This window comes from Globicephala melas, chromosome 10 (assembly GCF_963455315.2).
Source record: "Globicephala melas chromosome 10, mGloMel1.2, whole genome shotgun sequence".
NCBI classification, from domain to species: domain Eukaryota; kingdom Metazoa; phylum Chordata; class Mammalia; order Artiodactyla; family Delphinidae; genus Globicephala; species Globicephala melas.
This window is the reverse complement of record NC_083323.1, coordinates 7,035,750-7,057,802: the sequence shown is the minus strand read 5'-3', so window position 1 is coordinate 7,057,802 and position 22,053 is coordinate 7,035,750. Positions and strand designations below refer to the sequence as shown.

Below are 22,053 nucleotides of genomic sequence, written 5' to 3'. Positions count from 1 at the left end.
CGTGCTGGGTGGCTGTTTGTAGCATGATTTAATAACCTGCTTTGCAAGTATTATTTTTGTCCTTAGTTTGAGGGAGATTTGGGGGTGTGGTAATGAATGGAAGGGTACGTTGGTGAGTCGTTGGGGGTGTTTCACTTTTGCCTGAATGCTTTAAGGACTGAAAAAGGTTGAGATCCCCAGCTCTGGAGACTCTACCCACGGGAGTACAGTTCAGGTGAAGAAGTGGCTTTTGCCAGACATTGTGGACACTCAGTCACCTGGCATTATGTGACGCCAGGCCCTCGAACAGGATTGTGCGGGAGCGTTCCTTGGCATCTTACTCTCTGTTCCTCAACTTTTAGCCTCTTGTTCCAGGAGAGTGAAAGAGAGAACAGTGCGATGCGGGTGGGAGCAGACGAAGGGTTGGGAGCTACAGGACACCTGGGATGACGCTCCTTCCCTTCCCCAGCTGGGGGTATTCGTTCTCATTTGAGAACAAGGCTCTTACTGAGCATCTGTCTGATGCCAGGCTCTGTCTGGTGACGTCTATGCAATAATAGAAACGAAGCATCTGTCCAGTATGGTGGCTAAGAGCTTGACTCTAAATCCCAGCTCTGCCACCTGCGGACTGCGTGACATTAGACAAGTTACTTTAGCTCTCTGTGCCTCATCTTCCTTGTGTGTCAAGTGGAGGCAATAATGGCATCCATCTCAAAGTGTGGAGATTAAGTGATGAAATCTGTGTGAAGTGCTTAATGTAATTGCTGACACATGGTAAGAGCTCAGGAAACATGAACAATTACTATACTATTTTTATTATTACTGCTAGTAATTGGCTTGAGTTTTTTCTTCTTAATTGTTGTTCTCAAAGTCTGTTCTTGACCTCTTTCTAAAAGCAAGCATTTCAAAGTAATAAATGGAATAAGATGGACAGCCTTTCAAACGGGGAGTGTCAACAAATCTGATGCCTTTAATTTGGTGTTGGGTAAGGGCTGGAGGCCTGGGTTCCCGGCCAGGACACAGGGTGGGACTGTCGCATGAGTGGGGACATTCTAGAGCCCAGTTGCTGTGAGGTGGGGCAGCCCCAGGGGTGGAGGGACTCCTGAGAGGAAGCCCCCCAATGTGCTTGTTGGGGCGACTTCTGGAGCAGGGTGCCTGCAGAAAGAGCACCGGGCCTGGGCGAGGGTGGAGGAGGCTCCTGCCCCAGCCTGCCGCTCGCTGACTCACCTGCCTCGCACCCCCTCTTTGGACTTGGGCTTGTTTCTTCCTGTGTAACAAGCCCTACCACCATCACCCCTTTCAGGCACTTCTGTGCTAGGCACTGTTCTAAGTGCTGTGCATAGAGTAACTCATTTAAAAGAGTGCTTGAAGCTACCTCATGGGGTGATTTGAATTGTATACCGCGACGTGTGGAACTGCTAGCAAGGTGTTAAAAGCAGAAACAACTGGGGACTTCCCCGGCGGTCCGGTGGTTAAGACTCCGTCCTTCTAATACATGGGGCTCAGGTTCAATCCCTAGTCAGGGAACTAAGATCCCGCATGCCACGTGGCATGACTTACGACTGGGTGACACTGCTAATGAAGTTCTTTTCTAGTAAAGAAAAATAAATCACATTTAAACTTTGTCTATAAATACACCCATACTCACACACAAACATGAGATAAATCGCAGTAAAAATCAACAACAGAAGCTTTTTAAGCAACATACTCCCAACAGGTTCCTCTTGCATCGTGTGCCGTTTTTCATCCCAGCACTCAGCAGCTGGCCCTGGCGAGTGTTTACACAGGGTTTCTTTGCCAGAACATGTGCCTCTTGAAGGTGTTCAGTTTTGTGTCTGGCACATGGTAGGCTAAGTTAATGTTTGTTGAGTGCATGTCTTAAGGGATGTGTCTTCATTGATTTGTTATTTGTTTGAAGAAAGAGAGGTGTTCTAGAAGGGAGCATCTTGTCAAGGCAGAAGGTCTCATTTGGAGAATAATTTAATAATTTGGGAGGGAGGTATACTTGCAAAATGCAGTCAGGCAAAAATCTCTCTACTCCCCCATGAGTCAGTTACATGGGTGTTGCCCTGAGATGAATCTTCTTCCATTAACATTGAACTTCATATTGAGAGTAATGAGACGGATTACATTATGTGCCCCCCTCCACACACACCCAGATTCCCTGTACTTTACTGTCTCTCCAGGTCTGTCTTGCATCTTTCTCCCAAGTTGTAAAATCCAAGAAATGTTTGTTTTGTAGGGAAAATAGAGTGCATAGAGGGGAGACTCAGACAAACCTAAATACAGATATAAATTCAGATCTCAGCCCAGCCACTTTGTAGCTTACATGAGAGGCTTGTGAAAGTAGTTTAACTTCTCTGAACCTTATTTTCCTCACTTGTAAAGTAGAATAATAATACTAGCATCTGGGTTTGTGTAAAGTGCTAAGTAGGTATCAGTGATAGCTGATTATCATGTTGTTCACATAGAATCAATATGAAATTAATTTAATTTTAGTCATAACCACCTTCTGTGCATTTAAATAAAATATGAACTATAAATTTGATTTCTAATTAGAAAATAAGTTTTATTAGCTTTGTCACTGAGTTGTTTTTGCTTTTAAACATCAGTAATGTGACTGTTGGCTTTTATTCAGAGGTTAAATTGGAATCTAACCTGGAGAGATGTCCCTTTTTCAAATGTTATGATAAAAAGAAACTATGAAAAAGTCAAATACATTTTATTACGTGCTGGACACATTTCTGTATATTAATATGCATCCATTGGAGTTTGGATTATTCCCATATTTATAAATAAAGAAACAGTCTCAGGGAGAGTAATGAATTTTCCAAAGGCAGCACAACAATTACATCACTAGATTCACAACCCAGTGCTGCTGATTCCACAGCCAGTTCTCTCTGAATTTAAACTTGGGAATCCCCATGCTGTTTGGCCTTCCAGTTAAGTCTTGGTTTACCTGTTTGACCTCCTGCTTTTCTTCTTTAATATGATTCTTTGCCACACTTCCTTCACACAGTCCCTAAGAGATAGGTGGCCTGTTTCCCAGTTTTCATACATAACCAGAACTCTTTTTTTTTTTTTTTTTTTTTTGCGTTACGCAGGCCTCTCACTGTTGTGGCCTCTCCCGTTGCAGAGTATAGGCTCCAGATGCGCAGGCTCAGCGGCCATGGCTCACGGGCCTAGCCGCTCCACAGCATGTGGGATCTTCCCAGACCAGGGCACGAACCGGAATCCCCTGCATCGTCAGGCGGACTCTCAACCACTGCGCCACCGGGGAAGCCCGATGCCAATTTTTTTAACTACCAGAGTGCTTAGTGCCTGGAGAGGTACAGGGGAGTGGAAGATTTTGTCTAGGTGCTTGTAGAACACAAGGTATAAGAAAAGCATTAAAAGGCTTCCCAGGTGGCACACTGGTTGAGAATCCGCCTGCCAAGGCAGGGGACACAGATTCGAACCCTGCTCCGGGAAGATCCCACATGCCACGGAGCAACTAAGCCCGTGCGCCACAACTACTAAGCCTGTGCTCTAGAGCCCATGAGCCATAACTACTGAGCCCACGTGCCACAACTACTGAAGCCTGCTTACCTAGAGCCCGTGCTCTGCAACAAGAGAAGCCACCGCAATGAGAAGCCTGCGCACCACAACGAAGAGTAGTCCCCGCTCTCGCAACTAGAGGAAGCCCGCGTGCAGCAACGAAGACCCAGTGCAGCCAAAAATAAATAAATAAATTTTAAAAAAAGAAAAGCATCACAAAAATATATCTTACTGTATGTAATATGGCAAAATAAAATTTTTTAAGGTGAAAAACATAACTCTTATACTAATATATCATCAGCACATACCAAAGATTTATTAACATTATTGAGAAAACCAGCAGGATGACCAGGCTGGATTCAAGGGGAAAGTAAGAAACTGATATTTACATAGTTGGAAAGAAATAAGATTGCAAATTTAGATGCATAACTGGTTAATGTCCTACAGGGCAATAAAAACAAAGCTTTCAAGGTTATCTTTTTTACCAGAGAGAAATCATTTGCAACTTGTTTATTTTCTACATGAGAACATCTAATTTTACAGAATGTGTGCCTAATCAGTAGTAAATAGGAAGTCAGACAACTTTATGTTTCTGTAGAGCATCAGATGACCTTTAGAGCATTGTCTAAACCAGAGTTTAGGCAATGCTCTGGTATGACTTTAAAGAGAACTGTACTTTCTTTTTTTTTTTTGGCTGTTTTGGGTCTTAATTGCTGTGCTGGGGCTTCCTCTAGTTGCGGCGAGCGGGGGCTACTCTTGGTTGCGGTGCGCGCCGCTTCTCATTGCGGTGGCTTCTCTTGTTGCGGAGCACGGGCTCTAGGCGCGTGGGCTTCAGTAGTTGTGGTGCACGGGCTTAGTTGCTCCGCAGCATGTGGGATCTTCCCAGACCAGGGCTCGAACCCGTGTCCCCTCCATTGGCAGGTGGATCCTTAACCACTGTGCCACCAGGGGAGCCCAGAACTGTACTTTTTTTAATTTCCCATATTTTCAAGTTTTAGACTTTTTTTCTTAACAAATAAATCACAGTTGGGTTCAAGATCTAAAAGATGGCTGGATCTGAGGTAGAAAAGAGTCCTTGGTGGAAGAAATTGTGAGTCATTTTGAAATGGAATTGTGCAGTTAAAGGAAGAGGGCTGTAACAAGCAGAAAGGGTAAGGCTGCCTCCCCCACCCCACAAAGGCATGTGCCAAAAAGGAAGGGAGTGGGTATTTTTCCAGGCTGGATGATGAGCTAAGGTGAATGGGAAGTGAAATCTCCTGGAGTAGGAGGGAGCAATTGGTAGGAAGCTACCAGTTGGTAGGAATTGGTAGGAAGCTCATGTTCAAGAAGTTTGATTTGCTTTGAAAGACTGTTGGACCAACAAGATACTCAAAGAAGACGATTGTCACTGGGTTGAAGGCTGCGGTTGAAATCAAGGCAGGGTATGGAAGTGGAGCAAAGAGATAACTCTGTGATACTACAGAAGGAGACCTGCCAGGAATTCATAGCGAACTCACGGCAGCGGAAAGAAGAAGAAAGAGCAATTGAAGGTAGTGCCAAAGATCACTCTCTTTTGATTGAAACTCAAGAGCTGGCTCAGGTCTCCTGCTGTGTTGGACCAGAGAAGCCAGGACCGGCCAACTGAGCTGGGGCCCTCTGGGGCTGCCCCTGATACCCAGCCTGGGCAGGTGGCGAGAGAGCCAGACAGAGCAGACCAGAGGCCATTTGAGAATGACTTGGCTTCTCTTTGTGTTTTCTTTTTCTCTTAATTTTCAAATGTTTTATTTTATTATGTAATACTTGATATGTGCAAAGGAATATATGACACATTTGTGTGTGTTGTGGAACACAAGCACTTAAGAACCCCACCTCCCCACCCAGTTTCCCTTTGTGGTTTCTTTGCCAGTAAAAAGAGTTTACTCATCCCTCGCTTAAAATATAGGATGCCCAGGTCACTAGTTTGTCATCCTGTGTCATTCAGTGCCTCCTCCAGACTCCCTTTCCCCAGGATGGTGACCCAGAATTCCCTTGAAGTATACAATTGTGTCCCTGTGCTCTGAGCTTCTTACCAAATGGCTGTGCCTCCTGGTGTTTGAGTGGAACAATTTTAAGGCAGCAGTTTGCCTGCTGTAACTGTTCCCCTGTTCCTTCTGTTATTGCTTGCATTTCAGGGCTTCTGGGTTGAAGGGTGTGGTTGACAGCCTAGCTCCTTACCTGCCCCTCTGGGTGACTTGAACGGGGATAATTGATGTTTTACGTCCTGGGAAAGCAGTGGTGATCACAAACAGCAAGATGGTGGGAAAACGAAGAGTTATCTTACCATTGACCCTCAGGCTTGATATGGGTCTACATTTTACTTCATTTTTTTTAATTTTAAGATTCTTTAATTATTAGAAAAAAATCATCCTAGGAGGGGAGACAGGATCGTCAGCTTGAAAGCAGGATACTTGTTGCTCAAGAAGGATTCTTGCTGGATATTAGATTTTGTGTTTACCTCCCTCTCCCCCACGGTTGTGGTCCATCTCACTCCCAACAGCCTTACACACATCACACACCATGCTTCTGTGTTCGTAGGTTTGTTGGGCAGACCTAATGTGAAAGATGAAATGAACAAAAGTAACTGAAGAAAGTTTAGGTCAATATCCTTAGGATCTTTGGGAGGAGGAACAGAAACCATGTAATTTTACTGCACAGGATTGAAATTGTTCTGCTGTAATGAAACATACACATTCCTAAAAATTACCGCACTATGCAAAATTACACAGTAAAAACCACAGGGCTTATGGGGAAAGTGGGGTTAGGGTCATAACACTCAAAAACTTCATAGGTGACCAGAAAAGAGAGAGAAAAAATAAGTAGGCATTCTAAAAAAAGATAGGGAGGTACAAATTACCATGTATAAAATAACTAAACTACAAGGATATATTTATTGTACAGCACATGGACTATAGCCAATATTTTATAATAACTTTAAATAGAGTATAATCTATAAAGATTTTGAAATCACTGTGTTGTACATCTGAAACTCACATTGTAAATCAACTATAGCCCAATAAAAAAATTAAAATTAAACGGTAAAAATAAATAAAAAATAAGATAAGACCCCCTAAACAGCACAGTTTTACAGATGTTAAGTGGCTAAGAAATGTATAACTACCACAATAAATGTAGCACTCTACCTTAAAAAAGACCTGAGGTTTGCTTGTGGAAGTAGGCGTTGGAAGGTTATAGCTCGCAAGTTATTGTGAAGTGATGGAAGGAAGGCTTTCTGAAGTCGGATGGAAATTTCTGACCCCAGATGTAGAGGGTTACAGCTCATAACGCACGCAGGTGATCTGACAGCTGGTGGACGTTTGAAATGTGTGCGTTTTTTGTTTTCCTGTGTGGCTCATTTCAGCTGGGTATGGTTTTTTGCATTTTTTAGTGTTTCTTTCATGCATAAGTAAACACGAAATTTATGTTATGCCCAAATTATTCCCTAATATATCCAATGCATTGGAACAAATCTGAATTTTCCAAAAAAAAGTCAAAGCAAAACTAACTGTCAGAAACCACTGTGTATAACATGTACTAGCTAATAGTAAGTGCCAGGCACTGTGCTGTAGATTCTATGTGAATTATCTCTCAACAACATGACGAGTTAGATATAATTGTTAGCCACATTTTATAGGTGAGAAAACTGTGGCTCAGAGAGGTAAAACTTGCCCCAGGTTACAGCGCTAGGCCAGGGTAGCTCTCAGTGAGTATGCCATTCTCTTTCCTGAGCAAAAAAACAAAACAACAACAACAACAAAAACCCAACAAAGTGGGGCAAATATTTGCAAATATATAAGAACGAGCAAATATCCATAATGTACGAAAGTTTTTAAAATCACTAAAAAGAGACAAACAGCCCAGTAGAAAAATGAACAGAGGTCAAGAACAGGCAATTTACAAAGAAGGAATACAAATGGCCAGTAAAATGGGGGGGGGTGATGTTTGACCTCATTTAATACGCATTCATGTAAATTAGAACAATTAGATGTTGTTTTTTCCAACTATCAAATGGACAGAAATATTGGGTTGGCCAAGAAGTTCGTTCGAGTTTTTCCATAAGACGTTACAGAAAAACTTGAACTTTTTGGCCAGCCCATTAAATGCGGGGAAACACTGGCAAGCGTATAGATTGTTGTAACCTTTCCAAAGTATATATACCTGTCATTTGACCCAGCCATTTAATTTCTAGAAATTTATCCTAAGAAAATAATCAGATAAATGGGAAAAGATGCTTGTTCAAAGATTTTTGTCAGTGTTGTTAATAATGGTGAAAAGATGAAAGCACTCATCCATCATCACTAAGTGGTTAAAGTCTGGTGCATTAATATAATACAATACAATGTATTGTTCCCAAAGGGAGCAGGGACAAAATAGCATCTTCAGCGTGATCCCATTTTTGTAAAACCATCCCATACATGTGCACACTTGTGTTTGCAAGCAAGCCTTGTATAGGAAGAAGTCTGGAAGGATACACATCAAAACATTGGCGGTAGATGTCTCAGGGTGGTGGAATTGCTGGATGATTTTTTTTTTTTTTTGGCTGTGTTGGGTCTTTGTTGCTGCACGAGGACTTTATCTAGTTGCGGGGAGCGGGGGCTACTCTTCTTTGCGGTGTGTGGGCTTCTCATTGCGGTGGCTTCTGTTGTTGGGAGCACGGGCTCTAGGCGCATGGTCTTCAGTAGTTGTGGCATACGGGCTCAGTAGTTGTGGCTCACAGGCTCAGTTGCTCCATAGCAGGTGGGATCTTCCCAGACCAGGGCTCGAACCCGTGTCCCCTGCATTGGCAGGAAGATTCTCAACCACTGAACCACCAGGAAAGCCCTGCTGGATGATTTTTATTTTTTCATTTAACTTTTTTCTACATTTTTTGGTAGTGAAGGTTACTTTTATGATTTAAAAAAGAAAATTATTTTAAAACATTGTCTAACACAAGATCCATAATAAATTCAAAATATAAGAATAAATGACTTCTGTAAAAGTAGTTCTTCTGGCACCTAACAGGGCTAGGTAACAAATACCCACTGAAAGAATTTTTGACTGACTGCGGCTTGGAGACAGCGTTACCCCATTTGGGGCTTCCGATTCTTTATTCTTGACCAGAATTAATCTGACCAGATTTCGAATTACCTCATTCTGAGGTAGATGCCACTAGACTGAGCCAGACACAGTGGCTTATGTTACCTCTAGGTCGCGAGCTCTGTAAAGTACAAGTGAACTTGGGGTCTCCTTGGATGAAGCCTGAGACTGTCAGGCGCAGGTGACAGCCGGAGCCTCTAATTTTGGTTACGTGATCAAAACCCAGATATAGTTTCTTGGGGCCCAGCCTACTTTATCAAGCAACTTAGATCTTAGTTTATGAAGCAGCTAAACACAGGAATGTGGCTTGGTGGGGGAGGGTGGCTGACAGGAGTCCCCCCTCAAGGTGAGCTAGGGTTTGCAGGCCCTGGTGGGCGACCCAGCTCCAAGGAGGCCCGTGTCTGGCCTTCCATGTCTAGCCAAACTTCATTTTCAAATCTCCATAAAAACTGCCTTGGGCTTCCCTGGTGGCGCAGTGGTTGAGAGTCCGCCTGCCGATGCAGGGGACACGGGTTCGTGCCCCGGTCCAGGAAGATCCCACATGCCGTGGAGCAGCTGGGCCCGTGAGCCATGGCCGCTGAGCCTGCGCGTCCGGAGCCTGTGCTCCGCAACGGGAGAGGCCACAACAGTGAGAGGCCTGCGTACCGAAAAAAAAAAAAACAAAAACTGCCTTCTCCCAGGCCTCCTTCTCTAGGTTTCATGGCTCTCTGCAGACACGAGAGCCTGTCTGTCCGTAGCACACGAATGATTGAATGATGGGAACAGGGAAGAGCCAGGAGATGTGGGGAGCTCCCGAGGTGTAGCCCCCAGGTACTGAGCAGATCTGCGCCTGGGTGAGCCTCGTTCCACTTACCGGGGCCTCCCCTTCTCTGTCACCGCAGACCAGACGGGTCCCCGGGAGGCCCAGCGTGCCTGCTGCAGCAGTGGCTCAAAGAACCTCTTCGTTATTTCTTCCTTCAAATGCTCAGTCTTAACGGCTCCTCTGTGCCCCTCAGCCCCGTGCCCATCTGCCTGGCTGGAGATAGCTCCCTGGAGCTCCTCATGTGTGGGTCGAAAAGGATTTTTTTTTTAAATTTAAGCAGTCGCATTCCATCTGCCTACACACACTTAACCTGCTTTGTGAACTAAGCTTTGTGACCTCCGTACATTACTTCACCAGCCAGACCATGTCTCCCCAACAAAAGGTTCTAGAGAGCACTCGACAGGATAAGTGGAGCTGAGTGCCTGTTTAGTGGGGCTTCAGAAGCACCACTGACAGGGACCTTTGTAAGGGTCTGCCCCCACCAAGCACTGTGCATCAATTTTCTTATTAATCCTCACCACAAAGAAGCCAAGTGAGTCTTCTTGTGGCAGCCTCCTGTAAGGAAACGAGGGTGTAGAAAGAAGTGACTTGCCCACGTTCACACAGCTGATTAGATGGGCCCTTTGAGACCCACCTAGTGCCAAAGCCTGTGCCCATCTACCCTCTGGCCTCTTTTGCCCTCCTTAGCTTTCCATGGCTTAGAACAATCAGCCAGGGAGTGATGTTCTTTTGGCTCACAAAGTAGTCCTCTGTGTTGATTCCCCAGAGTCAGGATTTTATGGGAGTTCTGGAAAGCTCAACGAATTATTAGGTTTCTCTTAATTTCTTAAAGCATTTTATAATATTGTGTTGTGCTTGGAATGTGTCAGCACCAAGTTGTGTTTTGTTTAAATTTTGTGCTGAGTTTGAGGGTATTTCTTAGTTTAATCATGTACAAGGAATTGGAATTTGTTGGTACAGGTTACAGTATCTGTGGCATTCTGCCCATATCTCCCTCCCACAGCTGACGGCTGAGTGGGGACAGAGCAGGGTGTCGAGGTGTTGGTAAATAACACCACCGTGTAGTCATTGAATCTTGTGAGATGCAGTCTCGCCAGCAGGTTGAACTGACTGAACACTGAACATGCTGAACTGCTAAGCTCCAGTTATCCTGTGTGGAGGTCGTGCTAGAAACCCCTGGTAGCTTTCTGCTCGCCTAACATAAGACTCTTTATAGCCCAGATTCCTCCCCCTCACACACACAGACACACACAGACACACACACACACACACACAGACACACACACACACACACACACACACACTGCTAGAAACCTGGGAGGGACTTGCTGGTGGAGGTTTGACGAATGAATGGAGACAGTGTTTGGGGGCTTTGTTTTTCGTTTTTGTTTGTTTTTTCTTTTTGGTGACCAAATCAGAGCATCCTGCAGCCTTGAGGGTTTTGAGAGGAGGGTGCCGGAGTTTAGGAACAAGCAGTAGCTTTTTGGGAATGTGTTGGAGAGGAAAGGGGAGAGAATGTGGACAGGGGAGAGAATTGTAGATCTGAACATACCTGGGTCAAAGTTGAGGCCCCAGACTCCTAATGGGGAGCAGCCCTACGGGGAGGAAGGAGTCATGAGAGATGAGTTGTTAGTTGTGGATTAAGTTCGATTTGGGTGAACCATTGGGAGGATGAAGCAGGGGAAGAGGCCCTCTGGGCTGGGAATTTAGGGATCCCGGGTACTTGGAGCATGATCTGCCAATAGAAGGCGGCATGGTCTTCAGCGGACACATCCCCTTGGCTCCACAGGCTCCTTGCCCAGAGGAAAGGGGCACAGCCAGAGGGGTCCAGGGCCTGGGCTGTTCTGCCCTGACCTTCTGACAGTGAAGGCACTGGGGTACAGTCGAAGAAGGCGAGGCTGGGAGGCAGAGAACTGGTTCTAATCCTTGCTGTGCCCCGATGAGCTGTGTGACCTTGGCCGAGTTATTTCCCTGTCCTGGACTTCGTGTATCATCTTTCCATCCATTCCACCTCTAAAGTTCCATGACTTGGAGGCCATCAACTTTATCATCCCCGAGTGTTCCTGAGGGTACCAACAGTGCCCAGGGATATGCCCATCTTGGAGAGAAGGCCCAGAGTCTGCCTGTGGTGAGGAGAGTTGGGGTCTGGGGACTCCCCTGCCATGGGAAGCAGTGCTGAGACTGGAGGTGGCCTCACAGTACAAGGCTGCTGAGCTCCAAAGACTCAGGACAGCAATACCCCAACCGTAAAATGCGACCAGCCGTACCCTCCAAGAGGAACATTCACCCAGCACAGAGGTAGCTCCTCTTAGGCCTGGTACAGACAATGAGGAAAGTGGGTAGAACAAGCCTGGAGGTGGTGAGGAGGGAGAAGAGCATCAAGCAAGTGAAGTCCTGTCCCACTCCCCCATGAGAGAGAGGCGACCCATCTCTGCAGTGTCTTGGGAAAGCTATTGGATTTTCATGCCTCGGTTTCTTAAGCAAATTTGAAAGTTAATAGATATTTTGGTTGGCAGTAGAATTACTCCTTTCCATTTGCTCACAGAGATGCTGCAGTTTGTCAGCAATCAAGTGGGAGAGTTCCCTGACTTGTTCTCAGAGCAGCTGTGCAGCTCCTTCCCTGGCGGTGGTGGAAGTGGCAACAGCGGCAGCAGCAATGGCAGCAGCAGCGGTGGCGGAGCCGGAGCCGGGGACCCCTCGGTGCAGCGGTCCTTCAGCCAGGTCCCGTTACCTTCCTTCTCGCCCTCGGCTACCTCCCCCCAGGCTCCAGCCCTACAAGTCAAGGCTCCCCCCACCGCGGTTCCCCCTCCGCCAAGGGCAACTCCCGTTCTTCAGCCCCGCCCCCAGCCCCAGCCCCAGCCTCCAGCTCAGCTGCAGCAGCAGACAGTAATGATCACCCCGACATTCAGCACCGCTCCCCAGACGAGGATCATCCAGCAGCCTTTGATATACCAGAACGCAGCTACCAGCTTTCAAGGTGACTCAGAACTCAGATGTAATAGCGATTGGTTGGTTCAAAAGTTTTTGTGCCAGTTTGCAGACACTTCCGAGGTAGACTGTAAATAGTTCTGCCCTCTCTGGGGATGACACAGCCTATCAACTTGGCCCTGTCTGAATGAGGTTTCAGTAGCTGGCCGTAAGCATAGTGGTGCAGGAACACATTCGGTCTCTTCAAATACCTTAATGTCTACTGTGCCTGTTTCAAGGATGCGTGGTCAGAGACTCCAGCGGGCACAGTAGCCACAGGGATGTCCTGGTAACTAGAGGTGGGGGCTTGAATAAAATTAGTCTTGAAACTCACCCAGGTACCAGGAAGATCTCAGCACCTGTAGGTTGAGAACCATTCATCCAGGAGACATCTCCTGAGCGTCCACTGCAGAGAAGAGTACTCCTGTTAACATAGGTGCCGTGTCTCCGACTGGCGGGCCTCACAGTAGGCCCTCGGTGTGTGCTGAGTGAATGAGGGACTTTCTGTGTTGTGCTGTGTCCCAGCACCTTTTCATCAGATTGCTCTCTGACCCTGTGGGGACCCCTGGGTGGGGTTAGTATTGCTCTACTAATTTCAAAGAATCTGACAGGTCTTTAATGGGCTTCAAGGGTTTAGGGGCTGGGGGGAGGCCACAAAGCGAGAAGCTGAGACCCTCAGCCCAAAGTGCACCTTCCATTCACTTCACGGGAGGAAATGAAGCCCCAGGGAGTTGGCTCTCAACACCTGCTAACTCCCTTGCTGGGTGCAGTCACTTGCTGATTAGCTTCTCTCACCTCCACCCCAGCATCGGAGTAATGAAATAATTTGTACTCGTTCCCTCAGAAATTGATGCAGCCCTTATGGGATGTTCTTGTCATCTAGACCAGCTTGTAAATGGCTGTGCACATCTTCTTCAGCAACAGGTGGGGGAGTTGGGATCGTTAGGAGGCACTCCAGCCTCGGTTATTGCCACAGCTACGGTGACAGAATGCATTCCTCGTCCACGTGACTTTTTTTCTTCTCTTTTCCCAAGTCCTTCAGCCTCAAGTCCAAAGCCTAGTGACATCCTCCCAGGTGCAGCCGGTCACCATCCAGCAGCAGGTGCAGACGGTGCAGGCCCAGCGGGTGCTGACGCAGACAGCCAATGGCACGCTGCAGACCCTCGCCCCAGCCACGGTGCAGACAGTTGCTGCGCCCCAGGTGCAGCAGGTCCCGGTAGGTGGCTGACAAGAATTCAGGGAGGCCTTGGTTGGGGCTCTTGGCCGGCCTGTGGTTGAAGATGTGGTCTACGTGCTAAGCAGGACCAGCGGAGTGTGAGGGAGTAGCTTGCAGGGCAGGTAGGGGCACCTGGACCTTACGAGACACCCGTGAGACCTGGCAGAGAAGACGTCTGCAGATGCACACTGGCACCCACCTAAACTCAGTAAATGCTGGTGTATTAACTCATTTACACATGTAATGGGTATAAAACTGAAAAGAAATGTGCCAGAATGTTCTTAAGGTGTGTATCATAGTGGACTGTATTTCTAACTAATGAAGTAAGTTAGCTTTAAAAAACAATCCAGTTTTACCATTTTTGCTTCCCAGCCCTTTTCCTCACATTCCTAAGTTTGTCCACAATCAGGTCTCTCTTCCTTCCACTGTCCACCCGAGCCATGCTTGCTCTGCCCCGGCTAGGCCGCTGGCATTGCTCTCCTCAAAGCCTTTCAGCCTTCCAACCCAGACCCTCTTTAGCTGTACGCCTTCTCCCCGGCAACCCAGTAATCAAGCTACATTCTCAGTTTTATGAAAATTTTATTTTCTCATTCTTTTCTGGAGGGTCTGTACAGGAAGAAGTAATGCAAAATAGAAAAGTAATGCTACCTTCCTTTTCCTTTTCTTCCTTTTCCATCCAGGTCCTGGTACAGCCTCAGATCATCAAGACAGATTCCCTTGTTTTGACCACACTGAAGACAGATGGCAGCCCTGTGATGGCCGCAGTCCAGAACCCAGCCCTCACTGCCCTCACCACCCCCATCCAGACAGCTGCCCTTCAAGTTCCGGTAAGAGCTGCCCCCCACCCCACCCCCACTTCTTGGGGGTTTTAGGCCTCAGAGATGGTAACGAAGCCTCCAGATACTGAATAGATGGTGGCAGCTCTATGCAGTGTGTCAGATTGCAAAATTACCCCATTTTAGGTTTTTTTTCCCTTAAGAAGTACCAGCACTGAATGTTATGTGGGAGTACTAGGGTTTATGAGGGGCAAGAGAGGAACAGCAGAGGAGCCTCAGTTTCTGGGCAACAGCTCCACACAGGACCATCTGCCTCTTAGGTCCTGCTGATGGAGGTTTAGCTTCTGAAGGACCCTAGGCCCCCCAGGAAGGGAGGGGCTCCAAGGTGGGGTACATGAAAGGCACCCATACTTCAGTTGTAGGGTCTTGGCCACTGTCTCATCTTGTGGCAAGAGAGTCTGAGAGAAAAAGTGATCAGAATTCAAAAGCAAGCCTTACTCATAAAAGCCAAGAACTAGAAACAACCCAACTATCCATCCAAAAAGAACTATTGATACATACAACTACGTGGCTAAACCTCAACAATAGTACACTGAGCAAAAGATGCTTATCACAGAGAGTTCCTGCTGATGATTCCATTTATACAGAGTTCAGGAAGATGGTGCTGGAAGTCAGAGCATGATTACTGCTCTGGGGGAAGGGGCATGAGGGAACTTTCTAAGGGGATAGAAATGGTCTGTGTCTTGGTCAGGGTTACCTTGGTTACACACATTGTATGCATACATCACAATTCCATTAAGCTGTACACTTAAACTGTGTGCTTTTTACTATGTGTGAATTATTTCTTGATGACTAACGAAGTTAAGAAGCTTTTTGTGTGTTCATTGGCCATTTGGATATTGAGGCCATTTGTTGAAGAAAATAAAACTAAAAGTAGTGAAAACAGAAACAAAGAGCAGGCAAAGCAGATTTGAGGGGAAAACAAGGGGAAGCCTCTCTAGTTGGTCTGTTTAATAAAATGGCTCTGATTTTCACTTCTGCCCTTGAGCTTTTTGATGGGCAAATCGTATAAGGAAATGCAGTAAGTTAACTTCACCGTCATGTGAGAGGAAAATACGTGCCATACACCAGGAGAAAGTTCTGTGGTTGGTGCATTGTATGCGAGCTCAGAGGTGGCTAATGGGTCGACAGCAAAGCAGGAATCACATGACGTGTTTCTGGCATCCCTACATCAAAGGTTGGTGTGTATCCACATTAATGCTGTTGTGGCACATGACTAATCAACAGTGACTCTGAAAGGGGCACAGTACCTGAGGTACCACGGCTCCTAAGGCTTCTGGACTTAATTAACCCAGGAAAGGTGTCAGGCTATACAGCGTTTTCAGGTGATGCCACGTGGCCAGGGCCAGTGGGTTTGTGTTGCGAGGTTGCTTTACTCAGACTAACCAAGTGGTCATTCTGCCCTTGTGTCTGTTCTAGACCCTGGTGGGCAGCAATGGGACCATTCTGACCACAATGCCTGTGATGATGGGACAAGAGAAAGTGCCCATTAAGCAGGTACCTGGAGGAGTCAAGCAGCTCGAGCCCCCCAAGGAAGGAGAAAGGAGGACGACACACAACATCATTGAGAAGCGGTATCGCTCCTCCATCAATGACAAAATCATTGAGTTGAAGGACCTGGTCATGGGGACAGATGCCAAGGTAGGTGCCAAGCAAAATGTTATTTCATGCCCCATCATCTCCCCTCTATCTGTCTTTGCTGCAGGAATTTAGGGAAGACCCAGGCCCAGGCTGAGTGAATGCAAGAATAGTTAAAGGTGCTCTCTTACTAAAGCATCTTGGTGTTTTGAAATTCCAGGATTATAAAATATTAACTGTTGGGTGTTGGTAAGGCCGTGGCCTGCCTGGACCTTTGAGTCTGCTCTGCAGTGGTGGTGGCCACCACCACCTCCACTACCACCACCGTGTCGCAGACACCTACTGCTCACTGATGGCCAGATACACAACCGTGTGTACATCTGAGGCAGCTGATGGCATTTTTGGCATATGTTTAATTGTATTCAGGGATGGCTAACAATATTTTAACCTTTTAGGGAGAAGGAAAAATGGAGATTGGATCTTTGACAAAGAACAAATAGAGGAAATTGGTTTTTCATAAATTTCTGGTGTTTCAATGAATGTATCTTTTGGCTTTGGCACATAGGAGATTTTTTTTACCTATTGTCTGTTTATCTTTACCTCTATTTTGAAAGAAAATATAATTTTCCTTGTAGCCTACAAATCTGAAAGGTACTAATATACCTTTACTTAAGATAACCAGCCAACAGCACTCTGGTTTTTTGTTTGTCGTTTGTTTTCCTTAAAGTTTGTTTTGATGCTAGGATTATAGGAAGTAGAAGTAACAGCTAATATATAGTGTTACTGTGTGCCAGGCCAGAGGCTAAACTCTTTACACATATTAGCTCATTTAATCCTCATGGCAAGCCTATGACTCATATACTATCATTATCCCTATTTCACGGAGGAGGAAAGTGAGGTTCAGAGATGTTGAGTAACTTGTCCTGGGTTGCACAGCTAAGTAGTGGGAGAGTCAGCATCTGAACTCAGCACCTCCCACTCCAGAGCCCAAGCTCTGGGCCTCTGCTCTCTTCACTGCAAGCTGGTCTGACGCCACCGTGTTTTTCACCCGTCTTCCTTCCCAGATGCACAAGTCTGGCGTTCTGAGGAAGGCCATTGACTACATCAAATACTTGCAGCAGGTCAATCATAAACTGCGCCAGGAGAACATGGTGCTGAAACTGGCAAATCAGAAGAACAGTAAGTGTGCTCGTTGAGAAAAGGGTTTCAGACTTTCCGGTTATAGTAGAAGTCCTGTGCTGGGCACCGGGCAGGGTCCACTGTTGCGTAAAAGGTGCCTTCAGGGGTGAAGCAGGAGCAGGGGCTGTGCGTCCCTCACCTAGCCCAGCTCCAGCCCAGGTGGGGTGCTATAAAACGGACCGTTTGCCAGGTAGGGTTTTCTTTACAGAGCTCTTGAAGGGCATTGACCTAGGCAGCCTGGTGGACAATGACGTGGACCTGAAGATCGATGACTTTAATCAGAATGTCCTTCTGATGTCGCCTCCGGCCTCCGACTCAGGGTCCCAGGCAGGCTTCTCCCCCTACTCCATCGACTCTGAGCCAGGAAGCCCTCTATTGGATGACGCAAAGGTAATGAGCTTTTGAAATCCCCTGACCCCTGGAATCTCTCCCATCTCCCCGAAGTTAATAGTGGGGAGGCTGCAGACAGCGGTCCAGGTCAGGTGTTCAGAGGCCCTGGGCTGGAGAGGAACGAGAATTCTGTGAAATTAGCCACGTACTGGAGAATAAAGAAAAAGAAAGCTGACTCTGTATGGGGATACAACCTCCGGTTTTACTGGTCCTTGCTGAAAGGGCCCATCAGAGGGGAATAATGGCCAAATCCAGCATGGGAACACACAGCGGCTGTTGTGCGGAGCCAGGAGTTGCTGGAGGCGCCTCATCGCTTCCCTCGCCCATAATGAGCCTGGCAAGACCACTTTGTGAGCTTGATCAGTTGGGTTAGGATGATGCTGCCTCTGGGTCCTCTTTGGGAAATGATTACAGTTTGCAGTCTAATAGATAACATTCCTACCAAGGGCCTTTAATTGTGGAAGAAAGCCCCTGGCAATTCTTGTTTAATGGAATTCGTTAAAAGAGGCTCAAGCCTAATGATCTTCCCAGGAGCCTGTGGAGACCACTGGGGTTTGTGCTGTATTTTGGCATTGGCAGTTTCTGGCCTCAAAAGCACAGAGTTCCCTTCTAGCATAAGTTTTTTTTTTTTTTTTTTTAATTTATTTTATTTGTTTATTTTTGGCTGCGTTGGGTCTTCATTGCTACGCGAGGGCCTTCTCTAGTTGCGGCCAGCGGGGACCACTCCTCGTCGTGGTGCACGGGCCCCCCACCACGGTGGCTTCTTTTGTTGCGGAGCACAGGCTCTAGAGCGCAGGCTCTCAGTAGTTGTGGTGCACGGGCCCAGTTGCTCCTTGGCATGTGGGATCTTCCCGGACCAGGGCTCGAACCTGGGTCCCCTTCACTGGCAGGCGGATTCCCAACCACTGTGCCACCAGGGAAGCCCCTAGCATAAGTTTTTGATCAGACCATTTATTGTATCATGTACTTAATTTTATTAAGGAAGCTCTATTTTTGAAATATTTTATAAATGTGATTCTGCTTGGTAACAAAAGGCCACGTGACATATACGTTGAATTAGATAGGTGTCTGAATCCTCAGAAGAAATTTTCAAATGGTTTAAAAATACTGAAAACAAGTTGTGTGGGATGTACACCCTGGGAGTCAGCGGAGATCTGGTTCCAGTCTCCCTCCCTCCTTAGGCTCCCTGGGCAGGCAGGGCCTCTGCCTCCAGTTCTCCCTCTATAAAACTGGGGAGAAAACAAAACAATGTTGTGGTTTTAGATATAGGCAAGCGTCTGGGAATTCCCTGGCAGTCCAGTGGTTAGGACTCCACACTTTCACCACTGAAGGCCCAGGTTCAATCCCTGGTTGGGGCACTAAGATCCTATTAGCTGTGTGATGTGGCTAAAAAAAAAAAAAAAGAATAAGCAAGCTTCTGTAAATAGGTTCATACTAAAGTATGGTCTTTAATCAACTTTGAGGTGTAATTTATATGTGATACAGTGCACCTATTTTACTGTATCGTGCAGTATGATGAGTTTTAACAAGTGTATACGCTTACGTAACTCACAGTAATCAAGATATAGAGTAAAAAGCTGAAAGCGTTTCTTCCAAGATCAGGAACAAGGCAAGGATGCCCACTCTCACCACTTTTATTCTACATAGAATTGGAAGTCCTAGCCACAGTGATCAGACAAGAAAAAGAAATAAAAGGAATCCAGTTTGGAAAGGAAGAAGTAAAAGTGTCACTGTTGGGCATCTCTGGTGGCATAGTGGTTGGGAGTCTTCCTGCCAATGCAGGGGACACGGGTTCAATCCCTGGTCCGGGAAGATCCCACGTGCCGCGGACCAACTAAGCCTGTGTGCCACAACTACTGAGCCTGCCCTCCAGAGCCTGCAAGCCACAACTGCTGAGCCCGTGTGCCACAACTACTGAAGCCCGCACACCTAGAGACCATGCTCCGCAACAAGAGAAGCCACCGCAATGAGAAGCCTGTGCACCGCAAAAAAGAGTAGCCCCCACTTGCTGCAACTAGAGAAAGCCCGCACGCAGCAACAAGGACCCAATGCAGCCAAAAATAAATAAATAAACAAACAAAAAAAAACTGTCACTGTTTGCAGATGACATGATACTATATATAGGAAATTCTAGAGACACCTTCAAAAAACTGTTAGAACTAATAAATAAAATCAGTAAGTTTGCAGGATACAAAATTAATATACAGAAATCTGTTACATTTCTATACACTAACAACAAAGTATCAGAAAGAGAAATGAAAAACAATCCCATTTACAATTGCATCAAAAAGAAGAAAATGTCTAGGAATAAATCTAACCAAGTAGGTAAAAGACCTGTACTGGAAAAACTATAAGACATTGATGAAAGAAATTGATGACAACACAAACAGATGGAAAGGTATATTGTGCTCATGGGTTGGAAGAATTAATACCGTTAAAACGACCATATTCCTCAAGGCAACCTACAGATTCAGTGCAATCCCTGTCAAAATACCAAAGACATTTTTCACAGAACTAGAACAAATAATTCTAAAATTTATGTGGAAACACAAAGGACCCTAAATAGCCAAAACAATCTTGAGAAAGAACAACAGAGCTGGAGGTAGCACATTCCGTGATTTCAGACTACAGTAATCAAAACAGTGTGGTACTGGCACAAAAACAGACACATGATCAATGGAACAGAATAGAGAGCCTAGAAACAAACCCATACTTAAATCTATGACAAAGGAGGCAAGAATATACAAAGGGGAAATGACAGCTTCTTCAATAAATGGTGCTGGGAAAATGGGACAGCTACATGCAGAAGAATCAACTGGACTACTTTCTCACACCATCTACAAAAATAAACTCAAAATAGATCAAAGACTTAAATGTAAGACCTGAAACCATAAGACTCCCAGAAGAAAACATAGACAGTATGCTCTTTGTTATTGGTCTTAGCAATTTTTAAAAATTAATTAATTTTAATTTATTTATTTTTGGCTGCGTCGGGTCTTTGTCGTTGCGTGTGCAGGCTTTCTCTAGCTGCAGCGAGCGGGGGCTACTCTTCGTCGCGGTGCATGGGCTTCTCATCACTGTGGCTTCTCTTGTTGCGGAGCACGGGCTCTAGGCGCACGGGCTTCAGTAGTTGTGGCACACGGGCTCAGCAGTTGTGGTTTGCAGGCCCTGGAGTACAGGTTTGGTAGCTGCGGCGCATGGGCTTCATTGCTCTGCAGCATGTGAGATCTTCCCGGACTGGGGCTCGAACCTGTGTCCCCTGCATTGGCAGGTGGATTCTTAACCACTGCACCACCAGGGAAATCTGGTCTTAGCAATTTGGGAGGAGCTGTGTCTCCTCAGGCAAGGGGAACAAAAGCAAAAATAAACAAATGGGACTACATCAAATTAAAAAGCTTTTGCATTGGGACTTCCCTGGTGGTCCAGTGGTAAATAAAGAATCTGCCTTCCAATGCAGGAGACACGGGTTCGATCCCTGGTCGGGGAACTAAGATCCCACATGCCACTGGGCAACTAAGCCTATGCGCCACAACTACTGAGCCCACGCATCTCAACTAGAGAGACTGCATACCACAAACCACAAAACCCATGCGCTCTGGAGCCCAAACGCCACAACTACAGAGCCCAAGTGCTCTGGAACCTGCGCCCCACAACTAGAGAGAGAAAAACCCACATGCCACAACTAGAGAGAAGCCCACGGGCTACAACTAGAGAGAAGCCCACACGCCACAACGGAGAGCCCGCGCACCACAACAAAAAGATTCTGCGTGCCACAACTAAGACCTGACGCAGCTAAAAATAAAAATAAATTAAGAAAAAAAAGAGAGTAGACGGATGTAACCCTAAAAAAAAACAAAAGAAAAACCTTTTGCACAGCAAAGGAAACTACCAACAAAACTAAAAGGCTACCTACTGAATGGAGGAAGGTATTTGCAAACAATATATCTAATAAGGGGTTAGTATCCAAAATTTTCAAAGAAGTCATACAACTCAACATCAGAAAACCCCCCAAACAAACAACAATTTTAAAATGGGCAGAAGACATGAATAGACATTTTTGCAAGACATATAAATGGCCAACAGGCACATGAAAAGATGCTCTCCATCAGGAATTCCCTGGTGGTCCAGTGGTCAGGACTCCGAGCTTCCATTGTAGGGGGCATGGGTTCAATCCCTTGTCAGGGGACTAGATCCTGCATGCCACAACTAAGATTTCTCATGCCGCAACTAAAAAGATCCCACATGCAGCAACGAAGATCCTGAATGCCACAACTAAGACCTGGCACAGCCAAAGAAATAAATATTAAAAAAAAAAAAAAAAAGACATATGCACCCCTGTGTTCGTTGCAGCATTATTTACAATAGCCAAGATAAGGAAGCAACCTGAGTGCCCAGGAATAGATGAGTGGATAAAGAAGATGTGGTATATATGCAATGAAATATTAGCCATAAGAAAAGAGTGAAATCTTGCCATTTGT

The 22,053-nt window shown here is 46.0% G+C and overlaps 1 protein-coding gene across 2 annotated transcripts in view; it reads left to right on the top strand.

The window, feature by feature from the left end:
- The window catches only part of SREBF2 (sterol regulatory element binding transcription factor 2), a 60,457-nt gene that overhangs the window by 10,237 nt on the left and 28,167 nt on the right, over positions 1-22,053 (top strand). For both annotated transcript variants that reach the window (XM_030855788.3, XM_060306891.2), the window contains exons 2-7: positions 11,955-12,386; positions 13,411-13,592; positions 14,273-14,419; positions 15,848-16,069; positions 17,071-17,185; positions 17,394-17,575. In XM_030855788.3, coding sequence (XP_030711648.3) covers positions 11,955-12,386; positions 13,411-13,592; positions 14,273-14,419; positions 15,848-16,069; positions 17,071-17,185; positions 17,394-17,575 — 1,280 coding nt within the window. The remainder of the gene's footprint in view (positions 1-11,954; positions 12,387-13,410; positions 13,593-14,272; positions 14,420-15,847; positions 16,070-17,070; positions 17,186-17,393; positions 17,576-22,053) is intronic.